Source organism: Podarcis cretensis (assembly GCF_951804945.1).
Source record: "Podarcis cretensis genome assembly, chromosome: 5".
Lineage (NCBI taxonomy): Eukaryota > Metazoa > Chordata > Lepidosauria > Squamata > Lacertidae > Podarcis > Podarcis cretensis.
This window is the reverse complement of record NC_137174.1, coordinates 50,733,226-50,752,746: the sequence shown is the minus strand read 5'-3', so window position 1 is coordinate 50,752,746 and position 19,521 is coordinate 50,733,226. Positions and strand designations below refer to the sequence as shown.

Below are 19,521 nucleotides of genomic sequence, written 5' to 3'. Positions count from 1 at the left end.
TTTCTTCATAGAAATGCTTTGAATTATATTGGTCCAAGTGCTTGCTTACAGGGACGCAGGTGGCGCTGTGGGTTAAAGCCTCAGTGCCTAGGGCTTGCCGATCGAAAGGTCGGCGGTTCGAATCCCTGCGGCGGGGTGCGCTCCCGCTGCTCGGTCCCAGCGCCTGCCAACCTAGCAGTTCGAAAGCACCTCCGGGTGCAAGTAGATAAATAGGGACCGCTTACCAGCGGGAAGGTAAACGGCGTTTCCGTGTGCGGCTCTGGCTCGCCAGAGCAGCGATGTCACGCTGGCCACGTGACCCGGAAGTGTCTCCGGACAGCGCTGGCCCTGGCCCCCGGCCTCTTAAGTGAGATGGGCGCACAACCCCAGAGTCTGTCAAGACTGGCCCGTACGGGCAGGGGTACCTTTACCTTTACCTTTAAGTGCTTGCTTGCCTTGTGTGCTGCCTGTAGCCTTATATTGGCTTCACTACTGTTCCCTTTCCCCATGGAGGTGGAAACATCTAGGGGTCCTGGTCTGAGCCAGATGCTTTAAAACACTGGCTGAATTTGCCACGTGGCTGAATTTACCACTTTTTTCCTTCCTGTGTTATTACTTTTGTCATTTTATTTTATTTCATGGTGTGTGCATTTTCTAATTAGCTAAATAATTAATTGTAGTTTTCTAATTAATTAATTAATTGTAGATAGATTACAAAATTAATTGTAGAATGATAAATACTTAATCCTAGATTGCCCACCTGATTAACCTGGGTTTGCTAATAGATTAACTCCCCTTGCCGTGCAACCATCAGTTGACCCCAGCCTTTATTTCTTATCTCCACAATCAGATGCAGCATTTAAATGACCTTTCCTTGCCTCCATTAATGTCAGTGGTTAGCCCCTAAGAAACTGCAACCACAGGCTATAGTCCAGATCAGAGTAGAGGCAGTGGCAAGATATTTTAATGGCTCGTTTCCCCCTGCCAATTCTCCAGCTTCCATATTAGGTTCCTGTGAATCATGCCACTCCAGAATCCATTAGCAGACACAGGGGACAACATCTGGTAGCCATTTGAGTGTGGCAGCCTAAAACATACAACACCTGGTTGTCATTTTGAGTGTATTGTTTACTTCTAGTGGCCATTTCTAAAAGAGAGGATTAATTAAATAAATTGAATTTTATTCAAAAAAATCAAAAGGAAACAAAACAAACAAATTAGAACAAATAAAATAATATTGGTGCAGAACCCATAATCATAACATTTAACCACAGCAGAGAGTTCAGCTCCCGACACAAACTTTGCCATGGCGACTGCAGCTGCACAGAGAACTACTGTTAACCCTTAAGGAAGCTTCGCAGGTGGACACCTCCAAGGAGATTCAAGCTTTAATTTCATTTGTAGTTCCAGCCCTGCAGTCTGCACCTCCTCAACAGCCACAGCTGCAATAGAACCATCCATCTGCTGAAGCGCAAATGGTTTCTAGGGCAGAGACCAGAAGGTGCATCAACCTAACAATGGTACAAATCTTATAGGAAACAGACAATACCTCTTCTGGGGCAACAGACCACACCCAGACTATGAGTGATAATGAGGATGAATGGGGCAAAGAGTCTGATACAGAAGATTGCTCATTGCACTGGCCATTCCAACAGCAGCACGACATGGCATTGCTGTGCAAGGTCATGTCAGTGTAGAATAAATCACCCAGGAGACATTTCTGTGCTACCTACCTCAAGGAGTGCTTTTGTGGTGTGAGAAGCACACATGAAGTGAGAATCCATATCAACCCACCCCATCTTTAGGAAAAGGTTCAAGGCCAAATGGCTATAAAATTGCAAAGCTATGACATGCACAAACAGTTACTACATCCTGAACCAAGCAATAATGGACAAGCTAAAGTTCCCAGTTATAGATGACCCCATTGTGGCTCTTCTGCCTAAGACAATGAATCTCTAAGACTTGGATGTGCAACAGAGTGTAAGCTGGGTGTGGAGTTGAGAAGGTTACATTAAACAACAGGCTTGTTCCTTAAAACATCATGTCCTGCATCAACCTTTGCCCTCTCAACTCTCCTATGGCTAGACGACTTCTAGACGACCCTCAGCAGGATCCTGACAGACTACTAAAATGTAACTCAAGGCATGCTTTAAATGTATGTTGGAGATCATGAGCATGACGTTTGGGCAAAGCCACACCCCAGCACCTCTGAGTCAGAAATGAAGCATATGGCATAAAATATTGAATTCGAATGCTGTTTTTGAAGAAACAAACACAGTGATCACCAGACCAACCAAATAAACAAATACATTAAAGCTTTTAATGTGTTGAACAGTTACTCATGGTTGCATGCACTTTGTTTTTTAACAGTTCAGATTTTCAGTAACAAAAGTATTATTTCTGTAAAACTAAAAGAATGATTTGACAGCAAGCCATCAGAACATATTTCCATACTGTGGCTTAGTCCTGGAAATATGAAATAATAACCTTTTACCATGTGTAGTGTAGCTTTCACCACTGACAAGTTACAACCAGTTTCCATATCCTGGATTAAGAATAACACCTGGCACTAATCCTTTGAATAATGATCCACATGATTGTCCACTTTAAAGCGCCAGACATGGCAGCAAGGAGCAATCTCTCACTCACACCTGCAGAGAGAGAGAGAACGCCTTTGGTGCAGATAGCAGGATGGTGCTAAGAGAGAAGGAGGTTACTTCAGACATGCACACAGAAAGTGGACATTCTGCAGAGAGGGAAAAAAGGAGAAGTTACCGGTACATAGAAAGGAGAAGAGTAAGATAGCTGACAAAGGGCCATAGGACCATAAAGACCTGCTGAGTTTCTGCCTGTTGCCATTACTGCCCAACCTATTATGATTTTCCTCCATAGGTAGTAGCAGGTTAGGTGTTTGACTGATGATGGGAGGAGCCTGAATTCCAACTCCCTCAGTTACTGGAAATCAGATGGCTTGGATCACAGGCAGAGAAGCTGTGAACAGGCAGGCCTGCAAGTGGCAGATTTGAGCCATGAGTATCATGGGAACAGGGCTTGTACATTCACTATAAAATAGACAATGGGGGAAGTTTGAAGAATACCTTTATTTTGAAGTGCTTTTATTATAAAATCAATTTGTTCATGTCATCCAATAAAAATACATTACACAGTGTGAACATGTTGATTTTATAATAAAAGGGTTTGCATAAAATGGCAATACGAGCTGGTTAATATGTATGAATTGTAGTAGCGTAGAGAGGAAAAGCAGTAAAGCTCAAAATGTGTCAGGGCATTTTCTGAAATGAAAAGGCTACAGCATCTTGGAATTTCTTCGTCTTTTTCATGAGCTAGTATGTAGCTTTTGAGTTTCTTGATTGAATTTAGGATCAGCCTTCTAATGTTCATACTGCAGCTCAGGCATGACTTTAATGTCCATATAGAGGTCTAGTTTACAATGGCACGACTGCATAGCTTTCTGATTACATTTTATATTCATAAATCAATTTAAGTGAAAACAACCTACAATCAGACTCTAAAGGACAGTTTGGAAAGAACAACAGATAACAAAATGCAGAAAGAAATCTTAAGGCTGCAGTCCACATACTGTCTACTCATGTGCAATCATAATGTAGCCTCATAGATTTCAGTGGAAATACAGTGGAAATTTGCTGTGAGCTGTGACCAAATAGTCTGATTTAATTGGTAGCTGATATAAAATATGATAGCTGATACAGAATAACACTGGACAGTTGCGCCTACCATTGCATCCTATTCCTGGAAGCAGAGATATCTAGAGGTGATACCCTTAAATACTCACCAGAGCCAAGGTAGTGAAACCAGCTGTGGAATTATTGAAACCTGGGAGTTCAATTCTGTGGACTCCTTTAGCAGGGTGTGGGGCATAGGCTTGGGCACTAGCATAGCCAGGTGTCAAAATAGAAGATGAACAGCTTTCCCTCCCTTTTAAGCTTCTTGTAGGTTATCCAATCATAAATTATTGCATGTACTTCTTCTGTTATGGAAATTAATATCCATGTGTATTGTGGAAGGCATACTAAATGTATCATGTGAAGGACAGGGGTGCATTTCTGTTTAACACCTTGTCCTTTGGGGAAGGAACACATTGCATACACTAGCTTCCTGAAGCATTTATGTGGAATAAAATAGACATTCATGCATCCAGTCACACATTATGTTTTAAATCAACTTCATTTCTTTGAAGAAATATACAATATTTTATCCTTCAGCATAGGTGCGGAATGTAAAATATGAAAGTCTTTTCCAGGAGTAACAGAAACAGAATCACACTTAGCGGGTCAGAAGTTTTATTTATCCTATAAAGATCTATTTCCGTTTTTAAAAAATTAAACCACCCTGACTATAAATCTTTTTTATTTCTTCTTTGAAATAGATGAAAGGAGGTACTGCAGAGTTACTAGAGTTCAAATCTAGAACTTTATTAGGCCATATACTATAAGATGTTTACAGAGTATTTGCTTTCATTTGACAGCATGTTGTTAAATTGTGAGAGCTTTGTCACTGTATGTTAAGCACATGCTGTCAATTAAGCTTTTTCTGGCATCTGATGCATCCTTTATCTCACATGGGATTAAGTACCAAAATCTATTCAGATTATGCATGATTTTCATGTGTTTGACATGATAGAGAATTTGGTAACATAAATAGTGTCAAATCCAGTTGAATTTCTAAAGAGTAAAATCCACTGATTAGTCCTTCCAGTCATCTTTATCTATGGTACAACTACTCACCAAGAAGGTCATGGCTACCAGTTATTCTCTGTAGAGGGAATGTGCTTTAGGTAGTCTCATGGGTCATCCAAGTACCAAAATGGCTCCAGGTTTGAATATATGGAGCACAATCTGTGCCCTCAAACTAAGGACCAGTGGCCTTTCTATGGTAGAATGGTAGATTTGTCCACCTTGCCAAGTTTTGGGTGACATTTAGTTGGGTTGAAACAAGTTGGTTTATAAGATGAAGTTACCTGTAATAACTGTTTTTGAATGATATTACTAATCTTGTCAACTGTGGACATTCGTCCATTGTCAGTTCTTACTGTGTTACGGTGGAATGAATACAAACAAGTATAATTGCTAGGCACAATTTATAGGGAGTAAAGTGGCTAAGTGAGTGGCACTGTTCACAGAAGTATAAGCAGTGGATATAAATAGACTTATATCTTCTATGCAAAACAGCACTGTTCTCTGTATGGTGTGTTTGAAATGAATTTGGGTTCTGCTACTTAATTTGAGAATTCCACTTCAGAAGCAAAACCACACATTATCATTTAAATGGCTTTTGATTGCACTTGCATTTTAATAGTTTATTTTATTTTATATAACCCACGTTTGAACTTTGCTTACATTTCTGGCTAAAAAGTGGTGTTTTAATGCCAGTAAAGAGGAAGGAGTTGCAAGTGAGCTAATTCTTTATAGATAGTCCACCTGAGTATGGTTATATTAGCATGGTAATAATATGCTGAGATAGTAGCAGTTTCATGAAGATACTAAATAGCATAGAGCACTGAGCTGCCTTACAAACCAGTCCCCCTGTATCCCCTTCTGAAAACAGTCCTCCAGGAAGAACTGGAGCCACATAACATTGTGCTGTCATGGCCCAAAACAGCCAAATTGTCTAGCATGCCATATTCATTTTTTTCAGTTAGTTCTTGATTTCTTGCTTTGGCATGAAGGTTTATAGCTAGATATCCACTGATATCTCTTGAGCTCTGCTTAGATGAACAACTTCAGAAGCCATGTCATTGTACCTTCTTTTCTTCCCACTGTTGAATCGTACAAGTTGTGAAGAGGTGATTGCTCAGCTTCAACTGACATCCTGTTCTGTGATACTCATGCCTTGCAAATCATATTTTCAAAATAAGTGAAAGAATGTGGCATAGTTCATAGGAAATCAACCACTAAAATAATTCTTGATGAGCAAAATATCAATCACACCTTATTATTCTAGTTGGCTCCACAAAGTGCAGGAATCCTGTTCACATGTATATCTGATTTGCTTCCCCAATTAAATATGTTGCTGAAGTCTGTAATTACTTGATTTGAATATGAATTTGTCTACCTACAATGCTCACATATATTATGAGTTGAGTGCCATTTCCTCAAGGAGATAATCTCCAACCTGGAATAGTAAATGAAATTCTGCACATGTATAATTAACATTAAAGCTGAACAAACTGCTTGGTAGGTGCATGAAAAAAACTTAATATATTAACCTCTTAATCTAAAGGAAGCACTTTGTTTACTGTTTTGAAGTATATGTGACCATAGAAACTAGTTAAGCAGCATTTTGTTTGGCAAGTATCTTCTTTATTTAGGTTGATCAATTATTTTGATTATTTCTTGTAAACTTTGTAAAAGTGGGCTGTTGTCTTTAATTCATCTCTTTCTAAGTAACTTTCCATCATGGCTTGTGCTGTAAAATGGGTGCCAGGGAGATGAAATCAAACTACTATTCCTGAGAGGAAAAATAATAATGCCTCTCAACATGCATGTGCAAACATCATAAGCTAGAGAGAACTCTCAGCAAACATTAATTTTTCACCCCAAGAGTCATCTGAAATTTTCATATATAAAAAGCCAATTCTAAATTGAAGAACGGAGAATTTGCCTTTCACTATTCCCAATGCCATTGACTGTTGGAAAATTCAGGACAGACTATAAGAAGTAGTTCTTCACACAATGCATAAACTTTGGAATTTGCTAATGTGAGATCACGAAGGGGTCACGAAGAGTCGGACACGACTAAACGACTAAACAACAACAACAGCAATGTAAGATATAGTTAATGTTTGTTAGTTTACCTTTTTCATTCCATCACAGGAAAAAACCTCTGCAGGTTGATTTGTTGATTTGCAGCAGAGCTTACATATTTTCTAGTTGAAAATATTGACAGGACTGTTTCCTGTTCTTGTGCTGTGCAAGATGCATACTGTTGAAATCTCTTTAGAATTTATTCACAAGATTGAATGAGATGTTAAAAAATGATTCAATTCCTCTATCAGAATTAAATTAAGTGTTGTTTTCTTTAAGCAGAAAAGCAAATTTGAGAAATTCCAACATGCATCGAGAAAGAGCAACATATCCATGATGTCAGATTCCTCCATTTCAATCTTGCTGAGCTGTACCTTTGTGTTGTTTTTTGGCAAATCATGGTCTCAACTACACTTTCATATACATGATTAAATGACAAGCAGTGATTTTAGTGTATGACACTGCTGCCAATATGTTGGCTTTGCCAGATTTAAAAGCCTCTATTGTTTGGAAGCTGAACAACCCACAATGACGTAATCCTGGTAGACCTAGGTCTGAGTTGAGTCTAGATATATGGCCAAATTTGTTTGGATGTCAAGAGAGACAGTTTCAGAAATTGCAAGGCCTCCTCCTCCTGACTTCAAGGAAGGGAGATGGTGTAGTCTCCATGATTAACACAGTAACTACATATGTGCTTCATATCACCATTCTATTTGTCCTTGTCCTGAGCCACCTGGTAGCAAGTCCCTCTGGAGTGCACAATCCCACAGTAGATACTAGTGCACAGTCTGGCAGGGCAAAGTCCATGGTCCAATCAAGCCTGGTTCCCATCTCTGCAGCTGATCCAGGGGTCAGGGCACCTGGAGGTCAGTCCCACATATGCATAGTCTCAAAGAGCTCCCTAGAACATCCAAGCCATGGTCCAACCAACCTGGGAAGTTGAGCAGACATTAGTTCTGCTTCCACTTTGTACTTTGCATGCTGACTGCAACATCTGGGCTAGTTGAAGCATGCAACCCACACCTCTTCTGAGCCTACTCCACCTGAGAAATCACACACCACCTTCCATAGCTAGCAATACCCCCACCCCCTGGTCAGCTACTGAGCTGGGCTGTGGGCTTCTGCCTGCCTCAGCCTCTGCCTCCTAGAACATTCCTCCAGCTCCTCTCTATCCCTCAGAGCCCACCGTGGGTCCTTCTGTTCTGTTTCCTGTGCACTGGCCCCCATCCCCTTGCCATCCTCCATCACCTTGTGAGTACTTCCTACACCAACCTCTCCTTCCCAGTCCCAGTCCCAGCAACACCCTTCGCCAAGATCATCTTCCTTCTCTTCTATTGCCCTGCCAGTTCATGACAGTCCTACTCATTCAGTTGTGAAATGTGATATCATGCTCAGGTAATCTATACTGTGGTTGCAGATTCTATTAGATCTTGTTGCTGATAATTATGATTTGAGTTGGTCCTATAATTTAATTAAGCTGCATGGCCCACACAGCATTTCATTTTTATGAAGTAGGTGTTTCTGTACCTTAACAGCTCAGCTATGTTGAAAGGAGAGGTATTGACCAGCTGTTTGTATGCTGGTTCCACATTAAGACTTGAATGAGATGTTGAGTTTTGGAAAGCAGGTGCATGGAATCTGATCCACCAATAAGAGGAGGAGACCTTTTAAGCAGCTGAAAATTGTTTAGGAATTAGTTCATTCCCTTGGCTATTGTAGCAGAAGCATCTTTTCTCAGCCAGCAGTGAGATAACGATGTTACGTTCCTGGGATTTTGACTTCCAGTACTTTACACATCAGTCATGATATAATCTGCTTCCAAACTACTACCAGTAGCTGTGATTCACTCACTCTGCTTCTGTCATCAACCAGTCCCTCCAAGATTCTTCACATTCCCAGCTCCAGAAAATCCAAGCATAAAATAAATGAGAATCAATTAAGAATGTTTGTGAGGTGAAATATCCTTTCTTATCCTTTCACATAGAATCCCTTTGCATGCATGCAAGTTACAAACAGATTAGGAAGTTCAGATTGCAGCTGCTGCTGTTGTTTTCACAGCAAGGATAAGCTAGTTTATGATAATTATTTAATCACGTTAAAGCGCTTTTCATATATTAAGTATTTTTATAATACTGATCTAGGTTAGCATTCACAACAAAGTCAAAATGAGGCTGAATGAGTAACAAATCCAAGATCATCTAACAGCTTTATTATCTCTAATACATTTTACAGCAATACTTGTATACAGATAAATTGAGAAAGTAGTATCTCTGCCACTCAGTTTTACTGAAGTTTATACTAGCACCAAGCCTTCAACATAATGTCCTCTAAGTTGCAGTTGTTTTGATATTTCTATATAAATCAATTAGAATGGAATGTATAAAAAAAATTGTTTGAAAATAAAGTTATACATTCATCAAACTAATACAAAAAGCCCTGGAAGCATGTGAAATATTTTATGCATGGAAAGATATGGAGCCATTCATGAATCAAAAATATTTTCCAAATAAAAAGGCTTATAGGTTAATGTTAGGACATGTGATTTTCTGTTTGTATTTTATCTGACCTTTCCTGAATTTGTGATGTTCATTACTCAAGTAAGGTAAAGGTAAAGGTACCCCTGCCCGTACGGGCCAGTCTTGACAGACTCTGGGGTTGTGCGCCCATCTCACTTAAGAGGCCAGGAGCCAGCGCTGTCCGGAGACACTTCCGGGTCACGTGGCCAGCGTGACATCGCTGCTCTGGCGAGCCAGAGCCGCACACGGAAACGCCGTTTACCTTCCCGCTGGTAAGCGGTCCCTATTTATCTACTTGCACCCGGAGGTGCTTTCGAACTGCTAGGTTGGCAGGCGCTGGGACCGAGCAGCGGGAGTGCACCCCGCCGCAGGGATTCGAACCGCCGACCTTTCGATCGGCAAGTCCTAGGCGCTGAGGCTTTAACCCACAGCGCCACCTGCGTCCCTCATTACTCAAGTATATTTATACAAATAATTGTTGTGAAGTGTGTCTGTGTCTGTACTGGCACATAAATATTTTAAATTGGCATAATTAAACATGAATACTAATTCAGATACAATGGGCAAGTGATCTATAACAGCTGGAATTCATTACAGCCTTGAGTAACAATACTGTATGTTGTCTGCTGAGGAAATATAGTGATAATGAATAGAGTTCTACCATATATCTTGTTTTTTTACCTCTCATTAGCATACCAGAGCAGAATATGCTAGCTGTCATGATAGTTATGAAATGCTTTGAAAGCCCATATAGTAAACTAAAAAGGGAAACCAATGATTGAACACTTTTGCTTTTGATCAGGAAATGGCAGCACCAAATTGTTAACTAATGTGCTTATTATTAAGTATTCTGATGGTTTGCTGCAGTTTTGTGCATTGAATGATACATGTGCTATTCTGAATGTATTCTAGTGAGAAACATAAAATATAATCAATGCGAGTTTCAGCATTTGTTTCAATGGATGATAGGTTGAAACTATCTTCATCACTTCTATTGCTTGCAAATAAAGCATCCTGTCACTTCTTTATTTTATTTGTTTAAGACATTTGTATACTGCTTAATGTCCAAGATTTTTAAGCTGTGTACATAAAATATTTTAAAAATACAGATAATATGAACAGTTAAAATTTATCATAAAACAGAAGATGGCTTCAAAATGTTTGCTGAAATAGGAAAGTCTTCATCTAGTGCTGGAACTTCAGCAGGGAGAGAGTCTGTCAATCTCAGTCAGAAGGTGCAAGAGAAACACAACAGTCTATGGCATTAATGTTAAGACTGTGAATGATAGGCATGTGTATTTGGGAATCCCTCTGTGAAACCATCACCCACGTGGTTGCCAAAACACTCTCTCCCCAAATGATCCTTAGGTGGAGTCAAACCAAGCACTGTCCAGTGTGCATAGCTGAATCCTCCCAGGCTAGAAGTATGTAAGACATAGATTATAGAAAAAGAAAGTATTTATTGTAAATGTGGTTTTAACAATAAAGCACAGCATGCAGATACAGATAAAAGGTTCATTCAAATAAGTTGTACTCTGAGTTTGCCTGTTGAAATTAATGGATCATGGTCATATTTATTATTTTTATTTATTAAATTTAAATTCTGCCCTTCATCCAAGGATCACAGGGTGGTTTGCAATTTAAAAATGCAAAAATGCATAACATAGTAACAAACAAAAGCATTCATTAACTCAAAACAGTTGTTAATTCAATGGGTCTACTCTGAGTAAAGCCTAGTGGACTACCACCTATAGGCTGGCTTTATAATGAATGATTTTAACAACAATAAGAAAAGTTTTTTTCAGTCCCATCTAACACCCTGTAGTTAAGTAATAAATTCCTGTGGTGTGTTGGAACCTCTATGAATGACCAGAAGTGCTCACATACAATAGTATTAGGGAAACTGCTTTAATTGCAAGTTGGTGTGCAATTCCAAAATGTGAGCCATGGGATTTATATTCTCTAGCAGAATTTTGGCATCCATATTTTAAGGAAATTACATTACTTGTGAATGTAATTCAGAGCCCCTCCAAGTGTCCCTATTTTCCAGGGCCAGTCTCGGATTTACAGATGCTGTCCCAGTTTCTGATTTGATCCCAGAATGTCCCGCTTTTCATTAGGACATCCCTGTTTTCATCAGAGAATGCTTTTTATCACAAACTGGATTCCACAAGTGAAGACATCAGAGGAAAGACACTAAGTACCATGAACATAAACCTTTCTCCAATAGCTCCCATTTCCCAGGATATAAATTACAGATAACTGAAAAAAGGGGAAAACTCCCCAATAATTTTGAGGCATCTCAACTTGTACACTTTCTTTCCTCCTATCAGTAATTGCAGTTCTATGAAAACTGGTTTTGCTGAAGTGCTGTTCTCTACAGAAGTGTAACAGAACAATTTTATTTTAAATGCTGTTCACAGCATTTCACACAGTGCACTGAAAAAACTAGTATTGCTTGATTTACCAACCCAAGCAATCTAAGAAATTAATATCTTAGATAAAACCCCTCAATACTGTGAAACTACAGGAACTCAAAAGCATGAAAGCATTGGGAGCCTAAGAACAAAACCCACTTTTTATATTAATGCAAACTTAATTTCACTGTTGATATTTATCTACTGTACTTTTAAAAGTATTTTGGTGTTGGGGAATCCAATAATCAACCCCAAGTGAGACAGTAATAGCCTAAAAGTCTATGGCATATGAACATCTGACTCTTTTCTCTCTGTGAAAACTTTGTGATTCTCTATAACAGCAGTTTTCTAAGAATCAGGCTTGACTTGCTGGTGTTGGGAAAGGTCCCTCCCCTTGATTGGCCCCATTGCAATTTCCCTTTATTTAGCTTTCTCTGAAAAACTGCTTTTGTTTTATTTACGTTGCAAACTGCCTTAGGATTTTTAGTTATAAAGGGTGGTGGCATATGCAATGCCATAAATAAATACAAAATGTCCTTGAATATTTCCCCAAAAGTTTCAGTGGGGATAAAAATTAGTTGTCAGGAGTGCATGGTAAGAAGGCACTTTCCCTCAACTTTGGTTTCAGTACAAAATGGTTGTGATTTATTATTGTTGTAAACTTCCTTGGTCATTTGTAGTGATGGAAAGCAAAGCAGAAAATCTGCCAGTAAATAAAAGCAAGTTTTTGCTGTGCTGTTGACCACCGTAATATTTGACCAAATTACAGCTTCTGGATATGCATATTGGAGAAGTGGCATTTGTTATCAGACACCAAGAGAACTAGGGATTGGTGGACTATGTTTTTTTTCCGTTGCTAGTTCGCCTTTGTTAGAATATGCTCTCCAGTCTTATTGCCTTCATGCCATCAAATGTCAATGCTTTTCAGAAAGGGTTGTGCAAAAACACTCTAGTCTCTCATTCATTTTTCATGTTTTACTTTTGCAGCTGTTTCTTGTCGTTGTTGTTGGTCGCTGCCGTGGTCTGGAAAATCAAACAAACCTGCTGGGCTTCTCGACGAAGAGAGGTATCAGTAACACTGGAATTACTATGATGGTTTTTTTGTCTCAGAGCTGCAGGTGAACATGCAACCTGCTTGTCACACTTGGGAAATTAAGTGAAATCTTTTCAAACATAACATTTTTTTCTTGCCATATTCAGGCAGTACAGGATAATCTACTTTCTTTGCTTGGATAAACGTGGCTAGTTTACTACAAGTTTGACCTGTGAAAAAACTGTGCTGCTACTTTTTTACATCCCCTTTGTAAGCAATAAATCAAAAATATCTGTTAAGGGTTAGCTGCAATTTTTCAAAGTTGGCCAAGGTCAGATTAGTTTGATATTTGCCCTGTTTTCATATATTTGGTGTACTCTGTCCACAACTGCTCTTTCTACATGTGCACCTGGATATTTTGCCCCTTTTTCTTGGCTTGTTTGGAGGGCAGGTAGGAGCACCTAACTTTAAAAAGCAAACATAGCTTTGGATTTGCCCCACCTCTCCCTCTTCCTGGTTTAGTATACATGAAGTTCTGTTATGGTGCCTGCTGTATTGAGCTTGAAAATAAGAATCTGAAGTACATTTAGATGGCAGTCTTGATTCTTTCTTTGCACTTACAGCCATAGCTTCAGTTCAAGCTGCTGCTGCAAAAGAGGACACTTTGTGGTCACAGCTTGATTAAAATAAAAAATAAAAAAATCATCATTTGCATCCACAGCTTAAATTGGGTCGGATCTTTTAAGACTCAATGAGCATTTGCACGACGGTATAATAGTACTGAATAAATTAGATGGTGATTTAAAACTGTTGCTCTGAGAAACTTCAATATCACTGTGATAAGAATAAATGTTTTACCGGCTAAGCTGATCTTAGAAATATGTCACCCCTGTAGCCGTCAAAGCTTCCATGTCAAACTCTAAGACGTAATGACTTGTACACAAAGAAATACTTGTGCAAGTGTATCCAGTCCATTTATTAGTAAGAGATATCGGGTTGGAATTGTGAGCACAACTCTGCTCATGAAATTATGCTTTCTTGACTCATCTCATCCACTGCAGCCACTTTGGCCTTCCAAAAGCCATTCCTGAGGCCCTCTCCAGAGGAATGGCATGGGGTGGGGCACGGTGAGCTTCATGAGGGTGGGGTTCAGGAAGATTCCTTATGTGAACAGAAGTGCTTTTCCACTGGTGCATAGTGTCACACCAATATACAAGTAATTCATATATAAATATTCATAAGCGGGGGGGGTTAATGGAAATTAAATATTGATATATCTTTTGAATATTATATAACATTAGGATAAAATTGTGCAAATAGTTACTTATCAGATTCTAAATAGTTACTTCAAGGTACCCCAATTTATTGCTTAGCTAGCTAGCTTCTTAAAATAGCCTGATATATTTTGTAAACTTCCTGAAATCCTTCAATAGCTCATTATTGGCTGTAGAATGATAATGATGTCATCTGACCATTATCTTAATTACTTTAATTATGTCAATTTATAATGTTATTTTAATTGGGAGGTGGGAAAATGAATACTATTCCAGAGTCATAGGAAAAATATTTAATTGCAAAGAAATTGATTTAACTATGATGTAGCTGTTGAGACTTCCATTGTACTGTTGTTTGTTACACTTTCCACAAAACATAGCACTCATGCACTCTGAAAATATTAGGTATGAAACATGTTTTGAAAACTCTTTCATGTACACATTCCTTTTGTGCTTAAATGCAAAGCAGAATGATACAGACTTGCGTGTGTCAACCTTTTATGTAAAAAGGGCATCCTTTTATATCTACAAACTGAAGATTGTAGCCTATATGCTCTACACATGAGGAACACATGAAAGAGTGTAGAGTTGGACTGTCTCTTTTGCTCCTCCCTTGACATCACATTTCCTTCTTTCAACATCTATGCATTGCACACAGTTGTATACAGAGAAAGTCCAACATGGGAGCTCCTACTCATGAGTAGAGGCTCTTCATAATAAAGTGCTCCTGCTCTGGACTTTCTTTGCATGTAACTGCATACAACATAAGTCACATAATATTATACTATGTGTGAGGAGAATGGTTTGAAATGCAAAAGCTAATTAAAACTAATTTAATCTTAAATTAAGGCACAGCAAAAAATACCAGAGCGAATATTCTGATTATTTGAACAAACCATTAATTTTATCCATGCTTATACACAAATCACTTATGAAGCAAGACTTAATATATTTGGTTAGAATTAATATGATAGAGAACTAAAACACAACCTCTGTCAATTATTCCAATCTAAACAGCTTTTCTGCCAATAGAGAAATTGGATATATTTTTTTAAGTACCTGTAAACATTGTTAATATCATGTTGTCTTGCTATCTATCGTTAAATACATGTCAGAGATTTGAATAATGATTGTGTCCAAGTGTTTACTAATCCTGAATGGTTGGATTCAGTTCATATTCTATTCAAAGGAACCCAAGTTTCACTGATTTTAAAATGGACTTAAGTTTAGCAAATTTACATCATGTTTTTCTATGCATGTGTTCATGGAAGTTAGTTCCATTATGTTCAGAGGTGCTTACTTCTTTGTAGGCCAAGTCCAGTGAAGCTGTAGGTGGGGGTGCATGCAGCAAATAACAACATATAGCCAGGTGTTGGATTGAAATTGGGCCACAACTTTATTGATTACAGCAGAATAGATTTGGTGTAGGCATTGGTCATATATCCATTAATCAACCAGCCCACTTACTGGCTGATACGTTGTTCACTAAAAGACAGGGGTTGGCTGATGCTGGGGTTCCTCATGGTACAAACCATTTCTGGTTGGCCCCATTCAGCCACTGGTAGGAGATGCTCTGGTCCTTCAGCCCCCAAGCTGGGCTTCTGGACAGAGAATGCTACCCTCCAGGGTCACTTAAGGGAATTCCCATACATATGGGATGGGTAGAGTGCCTCTTCCTCCTAAGGACCCAGCCAGTGCCTCTCCCATCTAGATAAGTTGTGATGATTGTTATGAGGTAGGTGGAAACTCCCCATAATTAAAGCCAGTTTGCATGTAGGCAAAATTCCTCCCAGCCCTAAAATGAGCAACAGTCCATAGCAACGTCATTGGTCAACAGACTCATTTCTGCAGAGGAGTCAGAGGTTTACAATAGAGGGTGAGTGGGAGGGAAAGTCTGCCATTACTGAGGTAGGGTGCGCATGCAAGACCCACCTTTAATGCCCAAGGAGTGGACCAGAGGGCAGTCTATTTTCTTGCAACTTCACTTGAAGTATGGGCTGTGCCTGTCTCAGGCACTATGTGCAGATGTAAGGTCTCATGAGCCAAACTAGAAGCTATATTAAGCTTATCATTGGTGCCTGTGAATAGCAGAATGTTCACAGTTGGACATGCTTGAAAGCCTTCTCACAGTCAAGGGCCCTCATTTGCATTTCATGTTAAGGCACAATGCCCCAAAAGCACTGCAATTGCTGCTACATCTTGCTTCTGGTTGCTATATGCTTCAAGCCCATTTCCTTCATGTCTTTCTACAGTGCTGGGCAGGTTCTTAGGCTGAATGGTGTAGAAGGCATTGTAAATCACTTGAGGAGGGAATGGAGCAAAACTGGTGAGAGCTGTGGTCTTGAAAGAGTCTTGAGGGCTGTATAGTGAGCCTAAAGTTCCTCACCCTGTTCACATAATTAAATACTTTTCGCAAGTAAATGTTATTTCCATTTTTATGAACAAAATATTTTGTATGTGGGAAGTGTCTGTGGAATTAATACTAGCATTGTTCCTGGTGTTCTGCTCTCCAGAACATAGCATTGTTCCTGGTGTTCTGCTCTCCAGAGGTAACATTGGGAGTTGGTCACCAAAATTATGTCTGCCTTCAAAGGTGAACAATCTCTAGTTTATGAATTATTTTTGTTAAGGGTCTGCATTAACTAATCCCCCTCATCAGTACTTGAAACAGAACTGCTTTGAAATGCAATGGCCCTGTGCTTCCTCATTAATGACAATTTTACATTCTGTTGGAATTGGGCATTTATACATCCATTGCAAAAGCTGAGGCAAGTAATTAGCCAGAGGTTCAGCAGCTTTTTAGTGAAGAGACTTTTAAGTGGTGGTATTGTAAGTGAATGCTTTCTTCTTTATAGGTCTCCTATGCAAAAGTGCAGGCTTTGATGTTATTGACGTTGAATATTATAGTTGGAGCTTTTTTTTAGTCATGTGGTTATTAGTAAGAAGCAAATACAGGTCAAAATGGAGATTCAGGTTTCACATTCAGTAGCTTGTTACATTTTCACTGACAGGAGCTGGGATCGAAATAACTGCTGACTCTTCTCTATACCCAGGATGGCTTTGGGCTTGTGACTCCACAGGAACTGATTTTTACACCGAGACCTTTTTATGAGGTGGCTTAGTGAGCATTTACTTATCAAAGACAGGCAGAAAGGAAAGCAAACACTGGGTTCACCCAAGCCCTATCCAGACTAACTCTTTGGATCCCTGTCAATGCCTTCTTTGTCCTTTTAAATAACCACTTTTTTTTGTTTAAATAACCACTCTTTCTTTGTATACAAAAACCACTCTTTTGTATTTTAATTCTTTGAGCAGCACAAAGTTGTTTCCAAATAATTGAAAATCATTTTTTGAATTCAAATTGTGAGTAATTTTATTAGGTCTAATTAAATAATCATAGCTAACATACTGAACATACATTGGTAGGAAGCAACATCACAACAGCAAGCTGTGCCCCCCCCCCCCCCAGCCTATATGCAATAAGCCAGAGCTGTCCCTGAGACCCCAAGTCCTGGCCTGGCTACCCTGCCAATTGACTCTAGGGACCCACTTAGCATTGAGCTGCCCCTACTGTATGATGATTCCTTCCTGGCAAGCTGTGCTGTGATCCAGCAAGAGATTCAAACTGAGCCCACTGATTTCATGAAATGCTGATGCAAGCCATCTGTGAAGTAAACACATTTGAGTGTATAGAGAATGACTTATAAGTCTGGTAAATATTACAAACATAGGGTTTGCCAACACCATGTTTAACTGTGTGCTTGCAGCTGCCCCATTTAATTTGTGTAGTCCACATGACAATCCAATCTCAATGCTTTTCACGTGTAAATTTGGGTTCACCTGATACAGGGATAATCTGGTAAATTAGAGGAAATTTCAAACTACTCAAATTGGCCTTCGCATACAATTTGTTTCAGTGTTTTTCAGTGGGTGGATCAGATGTCATTTTTTACTACTTTCCTTTCCATTTGCCCTACTTCCTCACTGCTTTCATTTCATTTTCAGCTGTACTTATACAGTGGTACCTCGGGTTAAGAACTTAATTCGTTTTGGAGGTCCGTTCTTAACCTGAAACTGTTCTTAAACTGAGGTACCACTTTAGCTAATGAGGCCTCCTGCTGCCGCTGCACCACCACTACACAATTTCTGTACTCATCCTGAAGCAAAGTTCTTAACCCAAGGTACTATTTCTGGGTTAGCGGAGTCTGTAACCTGAAGTGTCTGTAACCTGAAGCGTCTGTAACCCGAGGTACCACTGTAATGATTTCTGGAGTGCTCCTGAACAGAAGAATACATTTTTCTTTTGATTCTCTCAGATTTGCACAAAACCAGAAAACTGTACAACCAAACTACATAAAAAAATCTACACCAGATATATTGGACTGCAATCTGAAAAGTGTGTGCTGAGGATTTACAGTTGCTTTAATTTCTTTTGCAGTGGGATAGTAGGGGCATGTCAGGAGCTTAGCTCACTCAGATTTGCCTGTGTGCTTTTGCACAATACTTGAGCAGGGATTTTTTAAAAAGGGGGGAAAGGGGGGGACAATTTGAATGGGGGGGGGGACTGACTTAACAGCTAAATGATGCCCAAATGTTGATGAGCCCACAGCATCCTATAGAATGTTATTTATCTTTGTCATGAACTAAAATTTTCACTGTAGACCATAATTTATTTTAATGCCATTATTCTGAGCAGCTACTTATTTGCTTAACATGGATGCCAAGATAAATTAACCATACTTTTTTCCTATTTATAATTAATAATTTACATATAACCTTTGGCTTTTCTTTTATCTTCAAGTATTGATATAAGACATATAAAATCAGCCTGTATGTGGAAAGAATGCTTTGAAATGCAAAATCTAATTAAAATGGATGCTGTGTTATTTTAGGACTGTTGAACGATACTATAGGGAATATCATGAATATTTGAACAGACCATTATTTTTTTATCTGTGCTATTCAATTTATGCACCAGTCAATTGTGAAAAATGAGCTGGTTCTTTTGGTTTGAGTATAGTGAACAAGAGAGGTAAATCGGCTGAAACACAAGTAATCAACACAATGAAACCATTTCTATACTTTTATTTGGGGATGTATACTTAGAATAAATTGTTAATTTGATCTGACATTACATGGGAAGTCATATAGATGCTTCATTTGCAGTTGCTGGTGATGAATTCCATCCTGTACATGAGATAAAGCTGGCAGGCTCTACTCCCTTTCCCAGTGGGTTATGGCTAGTACAAGTTTTCTTCCTACTATGGTCAAAGAGGCCTTCAAAGCTTGATTGGCGGCAGCTGTGGGTAGCAAGGCTGATGGATTCCCACAGCACTTAGAGAAGGGAATTGATGCTTCTTCTCATAAGGGGAGAATAACTAAGGAAGAACAAGGAGGGCACTGCTCTAGCTCTCTATAGGATGTATGCAAGTTGCTGCCAGCAGACTTAACTCAGTACCATGACTTACAGCTGCAGCAGTTCTGTGAGGACACAGGTAAGGAAGGAAAGAGTTGAGA

At 39.2% G+C, this 19,521-nt stretch overlaps 1 protein-coding gene across 3 annotated transcripts in view; it reads left to right on the top strand.

The window, feature by feature from the left end:
- Window positions 1-19,521, top strand: part of ATRNL1 (attractin like 1) — a 512,979-nt gene that overhangs the window by 259,755 nt on the left and 233,703 nt on the right. For all 3 annotated transcript variants that reach the window (XM_079976622.1, XM_079976621.1, XM_079976623.1), the window contains exon 26: window positions 12,685-12,763. In XM_079976622.1, coding sequence (XP_079832748.1) covers window positions 12,685-12,763 — 79 coding nt within the window. The remainder of the gene's footprint in view (window positions 1-12,684; window positions 12,764-19,521) is intronic.